Genomic DNA, 23840 nt, shown 5'->3' on the forward strand with positions numbered 1-23840 from the left:
ATACAAACGTATTTATTAACGTATATTAGGAAAGGAAATAAAAAGATATTTACCAGAACCAGTCTTTATTATAAAATTTATCAAAAAGTCTCAGTATAGTGTACATGGTAAGAACCCACTTTAAAAACTAACCTATCACAGATAGAATGTAAACATTATGCCCATTGAATTAAGTATCTACAAATAAGTAATTTATATTGATATATTTTACATAACAAGTTCAAAAATATCCCCTTTGCCGATTTATTTATGGTTATACTCATTACTCGTACATTTCAACATTAGTATAACAATAATTGTTATAAAACAACAAATGTATAGTATAAATAAATAATTAATTGGTAAATCGATAAGTTTCGTCAATATCCGCCGGTTACATCGATTGATGCACCATTTATGAAGGAACTTTTATCTGAACTCAAAAACGTTATCACCTCAGCTATCTCTGAAACAACAAAAATACTAAATGAAATAACTGATAAAACAAACAGCAGGCAACTTTATCTTTGGCTTTTACTTCTGTGAAATTTATATAGTGCGTTTCATCGAATAGTACCTACGGCGTTATGTTGGCTCCCCTGTGGGTGGTCATTGGCACCATATTGCCATGAAAAGATGCAGATTTTGTTTATTTTCATTTGATTTTCATTTCATTCATTCAGGAAAATCAAATGAAAATAAACAAAATCTGGGTCTTCGCAAATATGGTGCCAATGACTTGGACAGACAGGTGAGCCAACATAACGCCAGAGGTACTATTCGATGAAACACACTATACCAAGTTAGCTCTTTTTCTATACATATAATAAAATTGTAGAAAAGTGGTGTCTGTACAATGGAAATATATAAAAAAAAAGTAGCAGGGGTTGTTATTATATCGATGCAGAACCCGAAATTGTAATTAATTTTTTTTTTGTCTGTTTGTCTGTGTGTTTGTGCACGCTAATATCAGAAACGGCTAATTCGATTTAGATACGGTTTTCACTAATATATTGTAGTAAGCTTCACTTAACATTTAGTGTTTATTTCATGTCAATCTGTTCATAAATAAAAAAGTTATGTCAATTTAAAGAATCACGGCGAACATTCACTATTCCACGCGAACGAAGTCGCGGGCACAGCTAGTTTTTAATAAATTTATTTATTAAGCAAGACATAGATAAGTAATTATAGTTATGGTTTATAGAGATAATAGTTACATCTGCATATTAAATGTATTATTATTATCTCATTCTAAAAGATAGATACACACAGAAAATCACCTGTCCACACTCGTGTGTGTGTGTGTCTCTGGATTATCTTGGTCAATTACAATTTACAACTCGACGGTTGCAAAACACATTCTACAATTTTTGGTATTTTCAAGTGTAGTTCAGTTTAGTTTCCGCTAAAAATCCATTTTAGTTCCGATTTTTACGTAAAATAAAATTTTCCTCTTAATACTTACCTGTGGGATCACCGAGTCTGCCCAAAGGCACAAGTTTGAGTAATTGCTCTTTTACTTTATCAGGTACAGTCTTGATAATTGGAGTGTCTATAAAACCTGGCATTATTGCATTTACCCTGAAATAAAATCGAAAATTATGTATAAGTACTAAGACTAAGATAATCTAGATTCAGTTAGTTGTTCTAAAATGTTAGAATAGAATAGATTTTTATTCAAATAGACTTCTACAAGTGCTTTTGAACCGTCAAAATAATGTACTACTGGTCCGGAATGCCGTTCCTACCGAGAAGAACCAGCAAGAAACTCGGCGGTTGCTCTTTTTAACTGTTAGCTGTACTATACAAGCAATTGCAGCCCCGCGCATTGCTGGAGCGTGTCAAATCCATGCTTTTTTATAATTTACATAATCTTTGATGGTAAAATATGCTTTTTCCAGGAGCATACTTTTAATAGATTTTTTTGAACTTTTGTAAAGGCAAGTCTAAAATTGGCTGGGGGTTTTTATTATAAAATATGTATTACACTCATTCCCACAAATAACCTTCCCACTTTCCTGCAGCGGAGCGTAGGAGTTGCGAGTTTATTTCGGTTTCTAGTTTGCCTGTCATGGAAGTCACCAATTTTTTTGGTTAAATTGGGTAAGTATGCATTAAAATCGGTTTGAACTTAAAGGTTAGGGAAATTAAAAGGTTAGTCAGTTATGCAAAGTTTCAGAGACTTTGGTTGCTTAATATTCGAATGAGAATCAAACTACGATTGTATGGAGTAAGTGATGGAGAGACTCCTGTTAATTTACCTATATCCTTTTCTGCAGAGAATGTGTTGAAAATACACTATTTTTTAATTTTGCTAATATTGGTGTACACTTCTTAACTTGATTTAAAATTAGCACTACTGAACTTCATAACATAAATTCGAAATTTAACCCCCGACACAAAACTCTCTAAAAAGTAAATACCTTTCAAACGGCTGAACCGATTTTCTTGGATTATAGCTAAGAACACTCTCGATCAAGCCACCTTTCAAACAAAAAAAAACTAAATTAAAATTGGTTCATTCGTTTAGGAGCTACAATGCCACAAACAGATACATAAACACACAGATACACACGTCAAACTTTTAACACAGGGCTTTTTGGGTTGGGGATTAAAAATAGTGTTACTTGTTGCTTGGACTTCAAAAATTCCAGACACAGCATACTAAATGCCTGATTAATACAAAAAACTGTACGTACTATACTAATGTATGACTATAGAATGAATTATTCAAACTGAATTACCTTATATTAAACTTCCCTAGTTCTTTCGCAGCAGATTGTGTCATGGCCACCACACCAGCTTTACTGGCTGAATAATTAGTTTGCCCTAGAAACAATACAAAAACAATGTTAGTTTTGCAACACTTCACTCTGGATTTTGGGATAGATATATCTAGTACAATAACTTCCTTTGTTCACAAGGATTCGGTTTTTAAAATTTATGGAAATCATGCAAACGAATGGTTCCTCATGGCCACCATTTAGAAATGTTTACCATTTTCACAGAATGTGTAATTATTTATAATACACATTCTGTGAAAACTTCAGCTCTATTACGGTTCAGAAGGTACATCCCACTGACAGACAGACGGACGGATGGACAGACAGCGGAGTCCTAGTAATAGGGCCCCATTGGCACCCTTCGGATACGGAATCCAAAAACAAACTGTTCTTACCTATATTTCCGTATTTCCCAACTATACTTGATATGTTTATGATTGAACCTTGAATAGATGATTCTGTCATTGCCTTGGCGAATGTCTGCATTATAAGAAAAGTACCCTGGAAAAATATAAATTTATTTATTTCGTTTTTATCTAATCTAGATAAATATAGATACCCTGGAAATTTATTTAATTTCTAGATCCTAAGTAAATCTCTGTTTAGGGATAAGCATTTCCTATGTACATAGCTTAATTTATCATAACTTTGTAACTACAATTTTGGTACATGAAAAATAAATAAATAAATAAATGTGAGATTTTATTTTATTTCTCCCTTGAACTAAGTATAGATATTCGAATGCAAGAGGAAAATTTTATTTGACCATAGAGTATGGGTGATGGGGTGGTGGGTATGGCAAGCGCTTGACCACAATCACACCTGATGGAAAGTGATGATGTGGCCTAAGATGGAACACGTTCACCTAGAAGATGCCTATTCACTCTTGTTTTAAAGATACCCGGATTGTAATTAGTAGGAAACACAGATCGCGGAAGAGTATTCCAAACCTTGGCTATGCGTATGAGGAATGATAACGCAAAACGTTTCGTGCGTGTAGATAGAATGTCGGAGGCATAAGGATGGAAACTCGCCTCGTCTTACGGTTCGGTGGTAAAATGGTGGTGGTTTACCTTAAGATTAACATTCATCACACTGTCATAGTCCTCCTGTGACAGTTTGAGGAGCCAGTTGTCCCTCGTGACACCAGCGGAGTTCACGACTATTTTCGGAGGCACCTTGTACTCAGCTAAGATGGCTTGTAGGAGATTTTGGACTGATTTAGGTTCAGATACATCTACTTCCATAGCACTGTGCTCACCAGCATCTAGAAAAGTAAAGTATGCGATTTTGAATATATTTAGGGTTGTGTAAGTCTGAATGAAAACACTGAACCCTTATAGGATCTCTCGTGTGTCTGTTTGTCTGTCCATCTATCACAGCTGCTTCGAATCTACAAGACTGAAACAAGACTGAAGACAAGTTGAAAGTTACACAAATATTAAAAATGTTTGTAAGTCAAATCCGAACATGTACATTATAAGGAACCCTTTACACACGAACTCAACTCGCACTTGTCTGGACCTGAAAACCTGAAACCTAACAGTTTACTGAAATCTGAAATATTGTAAGTAGTACTTAGGTATATCTTCAAAAGCTCTAACAACAATAAGTAAATCCCTTTTTAGATAAATTTTTAGGGTTCCGTACCTCAAAAGGAAAAACGGAACCCTTATAGGATCACTTTGTTGTCTGTCTGTCTGTCGTGTCTGTCAAGAAACCTATAGGGTACCTACTTCCCGTTGACCTAGACTAGAATCATGAAATTTGGCAGGTAGGTAGGTCTTATAGCACAAGTAAAGGATTAAATCCGAAAACCGTGAATTTATGGTCAACCATTACAAATTTGTGGTTCCATCATTAAAAAAAAAAAAATGTGTTTCAATTTTCAAAGTAAGATAACTATACCAAGTCGGGTATCATATGAACGGGCTTTTCCTGTACATTCTAAAACAGATTTTTATTTATCTTTATGCATAATAGTTTTTGATTTATCGTGCAAAATGTTGAAAAAAATACCCGACTACAGAACCCTCGGTGCGCGAGTCCGACTCGCACTTAGCCGGTTTTTTTAAATTATTGATGAGCTTGAATGGTACATACCGCTGTAACCAGAAGCTAAAGCTATATGCTTCTTTATAGTTTCCAGTGCTGCATCGTAATTCTTATCAGCTGCTACAACTGTGGCTCCCTCTCTTGACAGAACCTGACAAGCTGCTCTACCAATGCCTGACCCTGCACCTGTGGTAGACATTAAAGTATCAGAACACTGGCTTTTACCTGTGACTTTGCTAGGTATTTTAGAAGCAAAACTTCATAACCAATAGTAAGAACATAATTAGATAACAAAAAGTGAAATGAAAGAACCAATGGGATACTTCATTAGTCAGTCTGTTACTCCTTCTAAATAATATACAGCATATTTGATACACATAACATGACAAATGTGGCATGATGGCATACCAAATATTTAGTGCCATAGATTTTTTCATCATCTCTACTACTTGACAAACATTCAATATTCAAATTCTTTCAAATTCAAAATATTTTTATTCAATTAAACTTTTACAAGTGCTTTTGAATCGTCAAAATAGTCTACCACTGGTTCGGAATGCCGTCCTACCGAGAAGAACCAGCAAGAAACTCGGCGGTTGCTCTTTTCAAGTACATATTCAATTTACAATAATATGCCATACTGTTTACAAACAATTGCAGCGCCGTGTATTACTGGAGCGAGTCAAATCCAAGCTTTTTTGTCATTTAGATAATTTTCGATTGTATAATAAGCTTTTTTTCAGGAGCATACTTTTAATAGATTTTTAAACTTGTGTAAACTTACTTCATTAGTCACCTTAGTCAGTCTGTTACTCCTTCTAAATAATATATAGCATATTTAATACACATAACATGACAAAGGAGGCATGATGGCATACCAAATATTTAGTGCCATAGATTTTTTCATCATCTCTACTACTTGACAAACATTCAATATTCAAATTCTTTCAAATTCAAAATATTTTTATTCAATTAAACTTTTACAAGTGCTTTTGAATCGTCAAAATAGTCTACCACTGGTTCGGAATGCCGTTCCTACCGAGAAGAACCAGCAAGAAACTCGGCGGTTGCTCTTTTCAAGTATTCAATTTACAATAATATGCCTTAGAGCTTAATAATATGCTTTAGAGTTCACAGAAGCTTTTATGGGTTCATTTCTGTGATCAAACTAAGGACAGTTATTGGACTATGAATTAGATTTACAAATTAATCATAAGTAGAAGTGTAAGCTAGAATAATATTACTTATCAGCTCATAGGCTAGATGGTAGTAGCAATAAAGCTGCCTTTACAATAATGGAGCTTTATGGCAGGAACAATATTCTATGATGAGCTATTTTCAGGGTTGTTGCACTGGAGTTTTAAGCAAATTTTTTAAGTTCTCATATCTCTCAAGTATCATGCTATGAGGCTCTTTACTCTTTGCTACCTACATCTACAGATTGGTCCTAACCTCAGCATGCAGGGATGTTAGGGGCAATACTACCGTAACACCTTGTATATTTTTTTTATACAAATGGAGAATATACATTATACATCTTATATACACAACAGTAACAAGCATACTTGTTGACAATAAAATAATCTAAACATTAATTAGTGTTCAGACAAAGAATTGAATACTATCTGTAGAGGCACTAGCGAGTAATCATTTTAGAGGCTACGCGTGCAACGACGTAGCGTAATTCGTTAGTCGCCTCTAGCCCGTTGTATCATGTTGTCGTTTACAAATTGTAACTTAAAATTGTGAATTATAATATATATTTTTTTTAGTGTTCATTTCTTTTGTTTTTATTACTACCCTGGTAGAGAACACGGCGCTACTATATATCCAGCAACATCAGTCGTACATTAAATATATATACATCAAATATCTGTACGTAAAACACCTGTACATTGGTGACTCAGACTTTGAACTACCAGGGTAGCGCGTGTTAATTTTATTAAAATAGTAACGTAACGTGAGCTAGGGCAACTCAAGTTAACACGTGTAAGGAAGTGAAAAACTAAAAAACTTTAAAAATGGCGCAACCTACGACAGTAGTGAAGGATGAAGACACGTATCTAGCGTCGATATCTCTCACGTCGAAGATCCCGGAGTTTTGGACCGACCAACCTAGGGTCTGGTTTATCCAGCTGGAAGCAATACTGGCACCACAAAAACAAGGAGACGCATCCAAGTATAATATAGTGGTATCCAAGCTGGGTAAGGATGTCATACAACAAGTGACGGACATCCTCATCAATCCTCCGGAGGAGAGTAAGTACGAGGTACTTAAAGAAAGGTTGCTGAACATATATGAAGAGTCGGAGAACCGCCAAATACAGAAGCTCATCGGGGAGATGGAACTGAGTGATCAGAAACCCAGCCACCTCCTCCGAAAGATGCAGGATCTGGCAAGGGGTAAAATTAGTAATGAGACCCTAAGCGTTTTATGGCAGAATCTGCTACCAGCAGCAGCACGAGGCGTTCTGGCTGCGACAGAAGCCAAAGATCTAGACAGACTAGCCGTGATTGCTGACAAAGTAATGGAAACTATGAAGTCCCAACCAGTAGCAGAAGTGGCAGCAAAGGAGGCGGTACCCGGAAATTCGTCGATAGCAGCTGAAATAGCCAGGATACATGCAAGGTTGGACCAGCTGGACAGGTCCAGAGACAGTTGGCGAGGCAGGCGAGGTCGCGGAAGGTTCCGTGGTCGTTCGCGTTCCCGAGGACGAGAGGACAGCAGGTCCAGACGTACCCCGGATAGCCCGGACTGGCTCTGCGTGCATCATTTTAGATACAGGCAGAGAGCTAATCGCTGCGAACAGCCGTGCACCTGGAATACGAAGCAGGAAAACTAGTGGAGATGCAGGTAGAACCGGTGGGTACCTGCGTCGAATTAGGGAACCACCGTTTATGTATTACGGATAAGGACAATGGCATACGTTATTTAATAGACACAGGTGCGAACATTTCAGTGTTGCCTAAAAGTTATAAATCAGTGTGTGACAGTGCAATGAATAATAAATACAAACTTTATGCCGCGAATGGTAGTGAAATACAGACTTACGGAACAAAGACTCTAGTGTTAAATTTAAGATTGCGTCGTGCCTTTAAGTGGACTTTTGTGATAGCCGACGTTAAACAACCCATTTTAGGTGCGGATTTTTTAGCTAAGTATAATTTGTTAGTAGACTTAAGAAACAGACGATTGTTAGATCAGGAGACTAACATGTATGTAATTTCCACTATAGTAAACTCGGAGCATTCATCTATTTTTACTATAGCCGAATCTCATCCATGTTATTCTCTTCTAAGTAGGTTTCCAGAATTGACAAAGCCAGCGACGTTCAAAGAACCACCACGTCACAACGTAAGACACCACATCGAAACTTCAGGACCTCCGGTGCATGCGCGCCCAAGGCCGCTGCCGCCGGACCGATTTAAAAAGGTAAGAGAAGAATTTCGCCTTATGCAGGAAATGGGTATTTGCCGCCCGTCAAAGAGTGCGTGGGCGAGTCCTCTACACGTTGTACCTAAAAAAGATGGTAATATAAGGCCGTGTGGAGACTATAGAGCGCTGAATGCAATTACGAAGCCTGATAGATACCCAATTCCTCACATAAAGGATTTTACGTTTATTTTAGCCGATAAGAAAGTATTTAGCAGGATTGATATTAACCGAGCGTATCATTTTATTCCGATAGCAGAGGATGACGTGGAGAAAACAGCAATCATTACACCTTTTGGTTTGTTTGAATGGCCATGTATGTCTTTCGGTTTAAGAAACGCAGCACAAACGTTTCAACGTTTCATGAATAATTATGTTTTACAGGATTTAGAGGCAAATTTTCAGCAAAATAACCCAGATTGTGCGAATTATAAAGCAGAATTTGTTTTTTCATACTTAGATGATTTAATAATAGCTAGCGAAAATAGTTCGCTCCACGAAAAACATTTAGAGACCGTTTTTGAAAGATTACAACAAGTTGGACTAACTATTAATTTAGCGAAGTGTGCGTTTTCACAAGATAAAGTCGAGTTTTTGGGTCATGAGGTGTCAGCCAGTGGCTTAAGGCCGTTGCCAAGCAAGGTCCAAGCTATTGTAGACTTTCCCAGACCGAAAACGGTAGAGGAACTTCGTAGATTTCTGGGCATGGTAAATTTCTATAGAAGTCATTTGCGTCAGGCAGCCGAATATCAAGCTGAATTAAATAAGTATCTTCACGGAGCAAAGAAACGTGACAAAAGTAGTATAGTGTGGACAGAAAGTGCTGTTCAAGCTTTCGAACAATGCAAGTTGAATTTACAGAACGCTGCTTTGTTAGCGTATCCGATAACAGGTCAAGTGCTTGCTATAATGGCAGACGCGTCAAATACTTGTGTTGGAGGCACATTGCAACAAAGAGTAAATAACGAATGGGTTCCGTTAGGTTATTTTTCGAAAAAATTGACTGACACGCAACAAAAGTACAGTACCTACGACAGGGAGTTACTTTCGCTTTATTTGTCAGTGCAATATTTTAGGAACATGTTCGAAGGTAGAGATCTCGTTTTGTATACAGATCATAAGCCGTTAACGTTTGCGTTTAAAAAGCTAGGTAGTAGTAAAGAAACGCCGCGAAGGACCCGTCAGTTATTATTTATTAGTGAGTTCACGACGGTTATACGCTATACAAAAGGCGAAGAGAATGCGCCCGCGGACGCGTTATCGCGCGTTGAAACAATTTCGTGCCCGTCTGTACTTGACTTCACAGAAGTGGCTATTGCGCAAGCCAACGACAAAGAGCTCACAGAATTGCTAGGAACAAAAAACGGTAATACGAGACTAATAAAAATAGACTTGCCGAGTGTAAATAAGCCGATTGTTTGTAACTTGCGAGGCGATAAGGCTAGGCCTTACTTACCAAAACAGTTTAGGCGTATCGCATACGAAACAATACATAACCTAAGCCATCCTGGCATTAGAACAACAAGGAAAATGGTAACTAATAATTATTTTTGGCCTGGGATGAATAAAGATATAGGTATTTGGGCTAGGTCGTGCATAGAGTGTCAAAAAGCAAAGGTTCACAGACACACTATGTCACCTTTAGGGCAATTTGCAAAAGTAGGTAGATAGAATGTGTCATTTACACATTGACATTACAGGTCCATTCACTATTTCAGAGGAAGGCTACAGGTATTGTCTTACAATGATAGATAGAGAAACGGGTTGGCCGGAAGCATTTCCAATTAAAGATATTTGTGCGAAGACAGTAGCCAAACTCGTGTATGAAGGATGGATTACTAGACATGGGTGTTTTATTAATTTGAGCTCAGATCAAGGAAAGCAATTTGAAAGCAGTCTCTTTAGACAGTTAATGAAATATTTAGGGGTTCATAAGTTTAGGACGACACCGTACCATCCACAAAGTAATGGCATGATCGAACGATGGCATCGTAGTTTTAAGGCCGCCTTAATGGCGAGATTAAAGGACAATAGATCGTGGGTTGAAGAAATGCACACCATTATGATGGGACTGCGTGCAGCACCACGCAGTGACACAGGGGTAAGTGCCGCGGAATTAACCTTCGGGCGAACTCTGAGGCTCCCTGGAGAATTTTTCGAACCATCGGATAGTAAGATAACGGACGGTGAGGAGTACCTAAAGCAGTTGAAACAGGTAATTAGTAATTTAAGACCGAAACCCGAGACACACAGAGACTCTCGGACTATTTTTGTGCACCCTGCCTTAAAAGACTGTAAAAAAGTTTTTGTTAGAAACGATGTAATGCGTAAGTGTCTACAACCACCGTATGACGGTCCCTATGACGTCATAAAGCGGTTGGAAAAAGCATACTTAGTACAGTTACCCAATAGACAGACCCTTATTTCTATTGACAGGTTGAAACCGGCTTTTGTCCTGGATATCGAAAATCCACGACAAACGCCGGGTGAAACGTCATGTAAGAAAAAATGTAGATTTAGTGACGATGATGTTTTGCCGACTCATACAATCCGTACTACTCGGAGTGGGAGAGTCAGCAAAACGCCCGTTAGGTATCAGTAGAATAATTTGAGTATCAACTAGCAATTAAGCAATAAGTATTACGAAATAAGTATTGTAAAATGGCCCCGATCCGCATATATTAGTTTTCATTAGAAGACATAACTAAACCTTATTATTGGGAGTGTTAGAGTGGTTGACGATTGTTATAGTTTATTGGATAGTGTGTAAATGTAAAATGTAATGTAACAAACATTCGAAGCGTTGAGTGCAACGAAGGCTGGATGGCGTGGGAATAGCAACAATTGTAAGTGGACTTGCCACAGCGACCCCGTCGCCACCCGCTCAAGTTGTAGTGACCTCATCTCAAGTATGATGTGTTAAGAGATGTACCATGTATCGAATCAAAGAAACACTTTAACTGGGTGACGTGTTTAAATTATGATTTGTTGGGTAAGCGGATCGGAAACATTGTTAGGGTTGTCGAAAAATAAAGAACGAATATTGTGAAATAAAATTAAGGTTGCGGAAATTTGTATTTAGTTAATTTTTATTAAGATAAAAATTTGGGGTGGTGTGATGTAGAGGCACTAGCGAGTAATCATTTTAGAGGCTACGCGTGCAACGACGTAGCGTAATTCGTTAGTCGCCTCTAGCCCGTTGTATCATGTTGTCGTTTACAAATTGTAACTTAAAATTGTGAATTATAATATATATTTTTTTTAGTGTTCATTTCTTTTGTTTTTATTACTACCCTGGTAGAGAACACGGCGCTACTATATATCCAGCAACATCAGTCGTACATTAAATATATATACATCAAATATCTGTACGTAAAACACCTGTACACTATCTATGTGATCCACTGATCGGTTTCTACATGGTGGCATGGTGGTGGTACATCTTTGCCGATAGAATGATAACTAGCCGCGGCCAAAACCTCCGACCAGCCAGAACAACAACTAAGTAGTCACTAGACCTAAGTTATTTTAAAAACGCAATCAACCCCATTGAATTATTAACTACTAACATATCAACCCTTAACGAATCATGGGGACATCTAATTCAGATTTCAGATGTTTAGTTCTTAATGTAACTTTCTTTCATAGGAATTTCAATATATTTTATAACTTACCAGTAACAAGTGCGAGTCTTCCAGCCACCAAACCTTTCGATGCCATTTTTTTAATGTGCTTAACTAAATTTTACTATAAATTATATAAGAGCAAATAGTTTCCTTATCACTAATAATAACCTTCAATCCCTTCAATAAATTATTACATACTTATCAAAGATCACTGATATATTTCTTTGCTCTCTTATTTTGCCGTATCGTGCCGTAATCCGTCTCACGATCGGAACTCATAAAAACACCTAGTAATTATGATGTAAATTGATACTAATTTCGATTATGATAAAGTCCTTTTTTAAATTTTTAGTTCTAGATAAGACCCCGATACCAGTTTTGTTTGTGTGGTTAAAGGCATGACAGCGATGTGACGCTTTAGTATTGTTTGACGTTGACATCTAGTCGTGACATTAATGAAGCGTTCAGAAATCAAAAACTTCATGATCTTATCTTACTTAATTGGGTTGTTTAACCCGTTTAACCCCCAACGCAAAAAGAGGTAACTATGTTTGCCCCCTTTGTCTATTTCTGGCATGGTATATAGATGAACTAGATACTAGCTAGATGGAACAATTTGATTAGCAGTCTGAAGAACAGGCATGTCGTGTTAGGGTTCATTGATTTGGTATTGATGAATAACTAGTTGGCTTACTTACAGACAGTGACCTCTTGACCAGGGTCTGTTACTTACCAGGCACCAGGATTCAGAAAGGTGATCAAAGGAACTCAGTAGAACCGAATACCAGATCTACTAACATAATGATTGAATACAAAAAGAAAAACATATTATATTAAAAATATTTACTTATTGAAAAAGTTATGTAGGTATTATCTTTAATTTATAATTAAAATGTGTTTTAATTGACAAAATACAAACTATAAAACTACATGTACCACTGTGAACTATTTTCCAGGTTATGCTGATCAATATGGATTTTTAATACAGTTATAATACCTGTAATTACCAAAACAAACAAAAAATAATAAATGGCCATCAGTGGGGACTACCAACATAAATGAAAACTTAAAACTATAAAATGAGTTTTTTTTCATACTTAATAATAATAATTGTACTAGGTATCAAAACTTTTAGGTACCTAATGTAATAGTTAATACTAAATACAGTTTGGCCCGCGTGGTGGACTATGGCGAAACCCTCTTATTCCAAGAGGTAACTCTGCTAGATAGTGAGCACAGAGCGAGCAATGGTTGATGATAATAATCTATACTAATAAATAAAATTTAACTGACTATCTGTTTGAATGGGTAAACCTATTTTGACGGGACTTTTACAGACAAGTAGAGGATTAACCAATACATAGGCTACTTTTTAAACCGACTTTACAAATGGAGGTTGCGTCTTTCTACCAATGCACTGATATCTCTGAAATTTCTGAACCAATTTGCGTAATTTTTTTTTAACCGATAGAGGAACTTTCAACATTGTTCCATAAAAAATTTGGATTCCAACTCCTCAATCCTGATGCTGCAGGGGATCTGACCAATCCATGCGGGCGAACTGCAGGCATCATCTAGTGATGACTACAAATAAAAATTATAATTTAACTAAGTAGGTACTTTTACATATCAACAATTGGTTTGAATTGTAGCCACAGTCTTTCAAATTCAATTTGGTACTGTTCAACAAGTTCTCTCTGTGAGGTCACCACAACATCCTCCCAATTACCACTTAAAGCTTGATTTGTCCAGTTCAGCGATCCAGTTATGACAAAAGGGGTATATCTCGCATCTTCAGTGTGAGTGTCAATCAAACAAAACTTGTGATGCATCAAATTTGTTGACTTCATCCATCGCACAGGTATACCCTGTTTTTCTAAACGTTTTAATACTGAACCACTAGAAAACGCCATGTCCGCATCAATTATTACTCGAATTTGGATACCACGTATGTAGAGTTTCAGAATTGCGTTTATTAAGTCAGCATTCGTCATTACGTACATACAAATATCTATACTATGTCGTGGAGAGTTCAAGTAGTAAAGCAAGCGGTCCAAACTCTTGGTTATCATGCAACGTGAAAGTTTACTCCTCTTCAACTCTGCTGCACCGTACGAGAACATAATAACCTCGTTTATTTCACGTCTCCGATTCTTTTTACGAAAGAATTTAAAAGCAATGTGAGTAGCAAACGCTACTGAGAGAAGTGCTATCACAGCTTTGCTTAAATTGTTAGAAAACATTATTTTTACTGTTCGTTATCAATTACAGCACAAATAAGAGGTTGATTGCACTTAATTATCTTTGAAACTTAAGTAATTTGGCTACAACAATTTCACATAATTTTTTCAGCGCGCAACAAAATCTTCAAAACACCTTCAAAATTTCAAAATATTAAATATTAACTGTCATTATGACATAACTTTCTAGTTCAAAAACTATGATCAGACACGGGTTTAATATCAAAACGTTCGAAAATAATATGTCATGGTCATGGGTAACTTTAGAAACATACCTAACATTTTCATTTGACGCGGATGAGGACGGTTCAATGATTTGAAATAATAGCACAAAAAGTTTGAGTAAAATAACGATTTTTATTTATGAGGTACCTACATAGTATAGTGAATAGGATTTAAGGATTCAAATTTTTTTGAACTCCTATGTCGATATCATCACAGTTTTAGGAGGAAGGTACTATAGGCATAGGAGATTCTGGGCCCTGGGGCTGTACGAATTAAACAAAAGGATAATAAATATAAAAGATTTATTTGTATTCGGGTTGTCAGAGTAAATCTATACTAATAAATAAAATTGGAGTGTCTGTCTGTAATTTCGAAATAACTACCTCATATTAAGCTCATATGGTTATTTGAACGATACCATAACTGAATCACACGTTTTTAAAATTTTTGTCTGTCTGTCTGGCTGTCTGTCTGTCTGTCTGTCTGTCTGTCTGTCTGTCTGTCTGTCTGTCTGTTTGAAAAGGCTAATCTTTGGAACGGCTGAACCGATTTTGACGGGACTTTCACAGGCAAGTAGAGGATTGACCAGGGCGTAAAATAGGCTACTTTTTTAACCGACTTTCAAAAAGGGAGTTGTGTTTTTCTACCTATGTACACCGAAATCTCCGAGATTTCTGAACCGATTTGCGTCATTTCTTTTTTAATCGATAGAGGAACTTTGCGACATTGTTTCATAAAAAATTTGGAGTCCAACTCCTCAATCCTGATGCTGCAGGGGATCTGACCAATCCACGCGGGCGAAGCTGCGGGCATCAGCTAGTAATTTTATAAAGTTATATTGTTTATACTGAAATCATGGGGCCTAAGTCTCAAATTCAAATTATAGGAACTATGATGTGCTGGTTGCAGAGTTCCACTGTAACTTCCTATTAAAGCACACGATCCGTAGCCATTATCAGCAGTGGTTCCATAATTCGGCACATTTTGTCCCATTAACGCGTTCGAGTTTGGCACATACTGTCTATTACCTACATTTTGCATCATTAATGTATAATCATTTTGGTACAATCCAGAATTACCAATCGGTAACCCGAGGTTGAAATTCAAGTTGTTCGTTTGGAAGTGGTGTAACCACGGTTCCTTTGTGTTTCGGTTGTACTCTTGCCGAGGGTCTGCAGATTGGGGAATACCAATAGGAACTGGCACTGGCTCTGGTGAACTCTGGCTAGTTGATGTTCTGTGTGAGGATAATGCAGACCTTTCGTTCCTTCGAAATTTGGCACGTCTGTTTTGAAACCAAACCTGGAAGAAAATTATGACTGGGTATATTTTTTTAAACTCGGGCTTCGTATTTGCGTGATGTGTGTGCACTTCAGTGATCGCAAAGTAAAAATTAGTCTAGTTTGAAGTTGCAACAGGGCATAGAATTGTTGTCCAGAAGAGGGAGTTGTCCAGGTCATAGAATAAGAATTAAACACACAAGCCCAGATAAAATCTGTTTTTGTAAATGCGCATTCATGTTCTGATTCAGAACATTGTGATTGAACTTCTTATACCTATTTTGTTTAGTATCTATTAGGTAAGTAGATTTCATTTAAAATAAGTTTTGTACCTGTACTCTAGCTTCAGTCAAATTGACTCTCGACGCCAAATCTTCTCTCACAAACGCATCCGGATAGTGTGTCTTTTCAAACACTTTTTCCAACGCAGCCAATTGTTGACTCGTGAATGTTGTTCGATTTCTTCTAGGCTTCTTTCTTTCATCCATTTTTCCATCTTTTTCTTCTTCTGACTCTTTTCGAACTTCCTTCTCTTTCGCACCTTTGGCTTCATCAAATTTTCGTCTCATATCCTCATACGCTAAATAATCCACAGGCTTAATGTATTGTCTCTGGAAATCTTTGGGATACCATGCAAGGTCGTTTTGGTAACTTGTGTCGTAGTTAGTGCTAATTTGTCTTCCTGCTGTTAGATGGTGGAGTCTCAACAGGCTGTCTTCGTGGCATTTAATCATTTGGTATAGATTGTGATTGTTTTCTGGGTAGTTTGAAGCGTTTAAATTGTAGGTGACTTGCGCTTGGCCTTTTGCTTCGTAGTTCTTAGTTATAGAATCTCTTCCATTTATTCCTTCTGCAACAATAGAATACTTTTGTGATTTCCTATAACTCCCAAAAACCATGAAATATGTAGAGCGCATTGGCCGCCGAATTCCCTTGAGGAGGAAACCTTGAGGAGCAGTTGGTAACGGGGAAAATGAAGGGAACCTACGAAATCAGTGCTACGTAATCTACGGAAAGCCAATACGAAGAAAACTTCGCAAAATACTATAGACAGCTAACTACCTACTTAAAATATTCTGCAGAATATTGCTGATCTACATAAAACTGGTACTTTGTAATCCTCACATACATAAACAGTTCATGACCTTCACTCCAGTCCTACCGTTGTGAGAAATAAAACAAAGAATCATTTAAGTTTCAGGCATTTCAGCGTCTTAGATTATACATATTATACAGTTCAGCGGACGGTGTGTGTGTGGCATTGTATTGCGGAGATTCATCATTCAACAATATCAGTTACAAACACGTGCGATTGATTTAGACGTCAGAGGAAAGATAAGGCTCCTGCTCTAACTGAAACTCCAACTGGACTCTCAACTCTTTTAGCGCCAATTCAAAAATTGCCTATTTATTTTCTGCATGCACAAATCTATACTAATATTATAAAGAGGAAACCTTTGTATTTTTATATTTTTGTATGTTTGTATTGAATAGGCTCAAAAACTACTGGACCGATTTCAAAATTTCTTTTACCATTACTTAGAGGGATTCTTCCGAATCCGTATAGGCTATATTTTATCCCGGAAAATAGAAAAAATAAATGTCCACCCGTGCGAAGCCGGGGCGGGTCGCTAGTATACAATATGTGACTAGCTTTTCCCCGCGAATTTGTCCGCGTGATATAATTTAATAGCACATAGGTAGCACTTGTAGCTATCAGTGAAAGAGTTTTTGAAATCGGATGAGTATAGGTAAAATGGTTTTGGAAATTACATCCAAATCTTTTCCTTTATATAATATTGGTGTAGAATGTATTTAGAATGTACCTACTTAGATAATTGTCTCGTTGGTGTGGTCGTGTGTGTGTGTGTGTTGGTCGGGGAATAGGGTAGCTAGCTAATACGACTACGACTCATGAAGACCTGGGTTCGAGTCCCAGATTGGGGTTTTTTTCAAGAAGTTCTCAGTAGCCCGGAGTTTAAAAGTTAACGGTTTTATAACGTGCCTTGAAAAGCACGCAAAATTGATTGGTCCTGCGCCTGAACCATTGAACTATACCTAAGAGTACGGCCCGAATCTATTCCCGTACTCTTAGGATGGGAGAGAGGATCCCAGGAAGCACCTTGTTTGCACAGTCAGGTTTCAGTACAGTTTAACTTTATCTTGTGTTGAAGCTGAAAGCCTTGAGTAAATATACAACATTCCAGCGGCGGAAGAACTTAATTTTTGTTACAAAAAAATATATAAAAATCATTTATTCAAATTGGGCATTGCTCTTTTTGATTGTTATTAAAAAAAAATCATCTATTCAAATTAGGTATCATTGTACACTTTGTGATTATCAAATTGTGGACTTTGTAAGATAATAATGTAATGGTGATAGCAATTAATTACATAAACTTAAAACTAATGCTACGGGGTCACAAACGCGCCCAGGTTTGAGAAGAGCCCACAACAAACTCAGGCGGATTATGTAGAGATAGTTACTAAGTTTAATTTTTATTATGTTTTATGCAAAAAATGTCTGTCTGTCTGTTACCTTTACACGGTCCATCCGATAAACAGACTTTTACGGAATTTGGTAAGTACAGAGATATCTTACAGAGAGTTTACAGCACTTACGTATATAAATAATAGGCTTCTTTTTCCGGAAAATCAAAGAGTTACCAAAGGATTTTTAAAGTCTAAATCCACAGAAAGTTACGCGCATCACCTATTACCTAGGTATATGCATCAAAAAATTAAAGTCAATGTTTTAGGCCAACTCTTCCACCTACCTAGACGTGTTTAATTGTTTCAGTTTGTTTCAGAATACAATAGGTGTAGGTACTTTTCAGGTAGGTGCGTAGGTACCTAACTCTTGTTAGGTCACTTTTGCACTGACCGCCATACTTAAGTATTACGTAAGATAAAAAATAATACAAGGAAACTTACCTTTACATTGGTCCATTTCATAATTGATAATGTAGTATCATCACTCTTTCATAAAATGTTCTCTGTACATTCAAATATTGCATTGAAAAATTCCCTACATATCAAAACGCCATGTCACTATCGATTCAAATAAACGCCGATGTCCAGTTTAACTCCAATCGAAATACATGTAATTGTTATTAATTCACCACCTTATTGAATTACTATAATTAAATAATTCAACTAACTCGGTCTAATGTGCGAACTAATGGAGTCCCTACTGTGATCTGGCTCCTTCGTTACGCGATCCCAAAGACGACATGTGTGTGGTGCTAAAAACGCCGTGTAAACAACCCTGAAGGAATACTCCCACTTTTAAAATGATGAATTTAAACTCACGTTTATTTCTATTCTGATAAGGTTTAAATTTCATTGACAACATCACGATATAAGATTCGAATTGAATTACTGAAAAGTAAACCTTAATTTTATTACGGGTTAAATCTGTTTCAAAACGCATAGGAACGAATGGGAGTTTCACAGATACATTTTGAGAATACAGGCGTGTCTTTACCTTTGCCAGCCCAGTTTAAAAAAAAAAAGAATTGAGCGGGAAACGATTTTGAGTCATGATAATTGACACGTCAAGTCTTATTATTTATAGCTAAGAAAATTAAGAGGGCTCTCTCCGTCACTCGTTTCATACAATCGTAATTCCAATTTCATTTGAATATTAAGCAACCAAAGTCCATGAAATTTTGCAGACATATTCTAGAAACTAATATCTATGTCTGTGGTTTTCCAGATTTCTTTTAAAATATTCGGTTTCAAAGTTACGCGGTCTTAAAAATTTACATACAAATCTTTGAGCCCCTGTAATTTTAAAACTACATATTTTTAGAAAAATCTAAAACACCACAGACACAGATATTAGTTTCTAGAATATGTCTGCAAAATTTCATGGACTTTGGTTGCTTAATATTCAAATGAAATTGGAACTACGATTGTATGAAACGAGTGGAAACGAGTGACGGAGAGAGCCCTGTTAACATAAACTTTTAACGTAGGTAATTGGTTTTGAAAAGTTTATGTGTTTGAGGAGTGCTATGGATGTGAAAATATTGTTTTTATCACCACAAAATTAGATAAAAGGGAGTAAATGAATTATGAGTACAAACATTATATTATTATTATCAAAGTGTAAGTTCTGTACCACGCCAACAACAGTTAAATGGATGGGAGGGATGCGCCGTGAAAAGGCAGTTTGAATTTAATATTAAGTGGCTACGATGGGGCTGGCGTGTCCGTGTCGGACAAAGGTCACGTAAAAGTTAAGATTTAAAAAAAATTACGTAAGTAGGTAACACGGATTCAGGTGGGATGAAGACAGACATCATTGATGTAATTGTCATCATAACTTTTATTTACCAAAAAACACATTGGAAAACATATTAATACGTAAGTAAGTAGGTAGGTATAAAAATACTTATAGGTAAAATAAGTTATGTTAGAACTTAGTCTTAGTTACTACTAAAAGTAGTAAGTACCTACTACTAAACTTATTCTTTTAAGCACCCCTATAAAAGACGGCTGCCTCAAAAAAGCTGTTCTGTTTGTCGGTCTTTTTACAGACGGAACGACCTAGCATTCGCCTTACTTCCTTCAGAAAAAAAATCTGATTTATTCTCAAAATAAATTTACCTACCTACTTCAAAAACTTCTTTTATAGCATTTTCATCAATTTCATTTATTTGTATTTCGAAGATTTATAAAATTATCTGTGTGCTTAGTATGAGAATTACTATCTCACGAACGTTGATAGAATTTGGGCGACGAAACAAAATAAAGTAAACGTAAAATGGACGTGGATTTTCTTGTCAAAAATTGAGTACCAACGATTTTAATATCGCAATAGTTAAGGCCCATTTTACTTTGACCTTGAAGTGTTTCAACGCTCAGAAATTGAAACAGAGTGAAGGAGTATTCGGTTTCTTCTTCTTTTCTGGTTTAGTGGCTTTTTGTAGTGCCAACCCATCAATGCACTTCGCCAGTGTCGAGTAGCTTGAGGGAGGCACATAGGAGATTGGTCGGTAAAAATATGCCAATTTTCTGAGTACTTATTCTTAGAAGGCTTAACATATTGATCCTGAATCGATATCTGTCAAATACTAGGTACTGGACTTCTAGGGGTGACGTGAATATTAAGTATCATAATATTTGAAAAGTTTTTGTCACGCTACCACGACGGCCAATGTAACTAAGTTTTGGATGAATGTGGTTAATATTCATCCAAGAACATCACACTTCACACTATCACACTAATATTATAAAGGTGAAAGTTTGTGTGTATTTAGGTATGTGTGTATGTGTGTGTGTATATTTGTTACTCCTTCACGCAAAAACTACATGACGGATTTGCCTGAAATTTAGAATGGAGATAGATTATACGCTGGATTAGCACATAGGCTACTTTTTATCACGGAAAATCATAGAGTTCCCACGGGATTTTTAAAAAACTTACATCCACGCGAACGAAGTCGCGGGCATGAGCTAGTAGTACATACTCCATGCGTAGTCGTTTCATAGCCTACATTTGACGCCTGCCAGTGTAGGCAAAGCCTCGAGGTTTTGTTACAAGTTTCATAAATATCATGAAAGGTGCTAGTGAGATGTAGAATCTCATACTAAGCTGACTGGTGGTGAAATTTAATGTTACCACAGTGTAGCGCGTCTGCCGGTCGTCGGCGCGTACAGTCGTTTTTCGAGGTTTTACACTAATTCGATGCGACGGGTCTCCGTTCTATTCCCGGCTTGGCACACGGGAATGCAACACGACGGAAATCTCACAAAATTATACCAATTCGATTTAATTAATATATATGTATGGAACATAATACAGTTGATATTCCACTACTAGCTGACGCCCGCAGCTTCGCCCGCGTGGATTGGTCAGATCCCCTGCAGCATCAGGATTGAGGAGTTGGAATCCAAATTTTTTATGAAACAATGTCGCAAAGTTCCTCTATCGATTAAAAAAGAAACGACGCAAATCGGTTCAGAAATCTCGGATATTTCGGTGTACATAGGTAGAAAAACACAACTCCCTTTTTGAAAGTCGGTTAAAAAAGTAGCCTATGTTACTCCCTGGTCAATTCTCTACTTGTCTGTGAAAATCCCGCCAAAATCGGTTCAGCCGTTCCGAAGATTAGCCTTTTCAAACAGACAGACAGACAGACAGACAGACAAAAATTTTAAAAACGTGTAATTCAGTTATGGTATCGTTCAAATAACCATATGACCTTAATATGAGGTAGTTATTTCGAAATTACAGACAGACACTCCAATTTTATTTATTAGTATAGATTATAGTCGCTAAAATTATTTTTCCTTTAGATATAGGTTAATAATTTATGTAAGTATTATTTTAAGAAAATAATACCACATAAACATTGTATAAAATGACTAGCTTCAGCCCGCGACTTCGTCCGCGTAGACTACACAAATTTCAAATCCATGTTTTACTACTTTAGGGTTTAAATTTTCAAAAATCCTTTCTTATCGGATGTTCTGCGCCATAATAGCTATCTGCAATGTAAATTTCAGCCCGATCAGTCCAGTAGGTTGAGCTGTGCGTTGATAGATCAGTCAGTTAGTCAGCCAGTCAGTTAGCTTTTCCTTTTATATATCGACGGCTTAGAGTGAAAACCTCGTAAGTGTAAAAGAAGTAACTTTTCAGGAGGAAGAAAAAACTGCGTGCTGTAAAATTAGTAGCGAGTATTTACGAGTTTCTCATTTAATGTCATAGATGGCGTTACGAGTATCGAATGAACAAATTAGTCAGATCAGGATGTGCGTTGCGAGGTTTTCTTCCTAGAAACGCAATAAAATAAATTTGAGCAAAAATGCATTCCCGAGGTTTTCACTCTAAGACGACGATATACAGAAAAGTTATACAGAAGACAGACAGACAGCAAAGTGGTCCTATAAGGGTTCCGTTTTTCCTTTTGAGGTACGGAACCTTAAAAATATAAAATTTGTTAAAAAATACTTCAATTTTATAGTATTTTTGCTCAGATTATTAGAAGATAGATTATAGGCAAACACAAGAACTTTCAAACTGGCAACTATATTAGGTATATTTTATTACATCGAGTGTGCTACGAAAAGTTCGTAAAAAACAGCGCGTAGCAAGCATCCTTTCTCTACGGAAATCCGTAGAGGCTAACGCCATAATATTTTCTTCTTTTTCTTTTGAATTCTTTAACAAAATAAACTAAATATATGGTTAAGGTTGTAGTAAGGTTATTTTCAATGAATTATAGACTGGTAATGGGTCGCTATTTTTGAAGCTTGCTCGTAGGTGTTGTTTTACCCAATATCATGGTAAACTTCGCTCCAGTATCTGAGTATGCAGTGTGTACAAGCGGAAATTATAAATACGGAATTATTCCACTTTTAAAAACACTAATGTTCTTCTCTTATTCTTTGAGGGTATATATGTAGGTTCTGAGTACCCTGTATCACTTCAACCGTCTCTGATCCATTGTGATCGCCTCCACTACACATTTCCTTGTCAAAACTTATGCCAGGTAAAGCCGCACTTTTTGCCTGGAATTGAAATGGCATCTTCAGGATATACGATGTGTTTCCCTAAGTGAATGTTACGTTTATGCATTAGAGCGCGGCAATAGCAGACTATGTGCATCGGCGTCTCGACAGACTAAGCGCGTGGCTGCATTCAGACCTGCTGGCAAGTGATGATGCAGCGCGCTTGCCTAGAAGATGCCTATTCACTCTTGACTTGAAGGTAACCATATTTAAAAATAAAGCGGAAAAGTGACATAGGAAGGGCTTCGCATATCTGAAGTTTTATAATATCTTTGGTTAAGTATTGTAAGTAAAAATAGACACTGAAATTCCTCTAGACCGCATCGTTCTATATTCAAAAAGCAAGCGCGCGAAAGTGTCATGGCGGCCATAATTGGGGGTGACAGTTGACGGCGGCTGCGCCCGACTCCGGGCTCGTTTGCGCGGGCGCGTAACGAGACCGTACTAATCTTGTCTTGTACTTTCATAATAAGAGATGAATAGACATTAAAGCGTTCATTATGACTTATGATCTAAAGAAATAATATCTGCTTACTATTCGAGTAAGATAAGATTTGGCAATTTTGTTCGACTTTGACATTACAGTGTAAGAATTGCGCCCTCTTACATGCATTCCTTAATGGGTGATTTTGGGAATTTATACTTAATATTTTTTACACTACTTCTGGTCTGGTCTGGTGAGAACCATATTATGC

General features: G+C 36.8%; 3 protein-coding genes across 3 annotated transcripts; all 3 read right to left on the reverse strand.

Moving 5' to 3' along the window:
- Positions 1-48: 48 nt before the first annotated feature.
- Positions 49-12265, reverse strand: LOC123881318 (estradiol 17-beta-dehydrogenase 8-like). The gene is made up of 7 exons (XM_045930033.1): positions 11928-12265; positions 4869-5006; positions 3839-4032; positions 3161-3266; positions 2727-2811; positions 1448-1563; positions 49-445 (listed from the first exon to the last, which is right to left on the reverse strand). The coding sequence occupies exons 1-7, from the start codon at positions 11971-11973 to the stop codon at positions 360-362; spliced, it is 771 nt and encodes a 256-aa protein (XP_045785989.1). The 5' UTR covers positions 11974-12265; the 3' UTR covers positions 49-359.
- Positions 12266-12721: 456 nt separating this feature from the next.
- Positions 12722-14265, reverse strand: LOC123881321 (mitochondrial cardiolipin hydrolase-like). Its single transcript, XM_045930038.1, has one exon. It carries the CDS (start codon positions 14120-14122, stop codon positions 13502-13504), a length of 621 nt encoding a protein of 206 aa, XP_045785994.1. The 5' UTR covers positions 14123-14265; the 3' UTR covers positions 12722-13501.
- A 904-nt stretch (positions 14266-15169) lies between these two features.
- LOC123881310 (homeobox protein ceh-8-like) lies at positions 15170-18898 on the reverse strand. Its single transcript, XM_045930024.1, has 3 exons — positions 18559-18898; positions 15957-16474; positions 15170-15646 (listed from the first exon to the last, which is right to left on the reverse strand). Exons 1-3 carry the CDS (start codon positions 18572-18574, stop codon positions 15170-15172), a joined length of 1011 nt encoding a protein of 336 aa, XP_045785980.1. The 5' UTR covers positions 18575-18898.
- Positions 18899-23840: the final 4942 nt, after the last annotated feature.

Source organism: Maniola jurtina, chromosome 4 (genome assembly GCF_905333055.1).
Source record: "Maniola jurtina chromosome 4, ilManJurt1.1, whole genome shotgun sequence".
In the NCBI taxonomy this organism is placed as follows: domain Eukaryota; kingdom Metazoa; phylum Arthropoda; class Insecta; order Lepidoptera; family Nymphalidae; genus Maniola; species Maniola jurtina.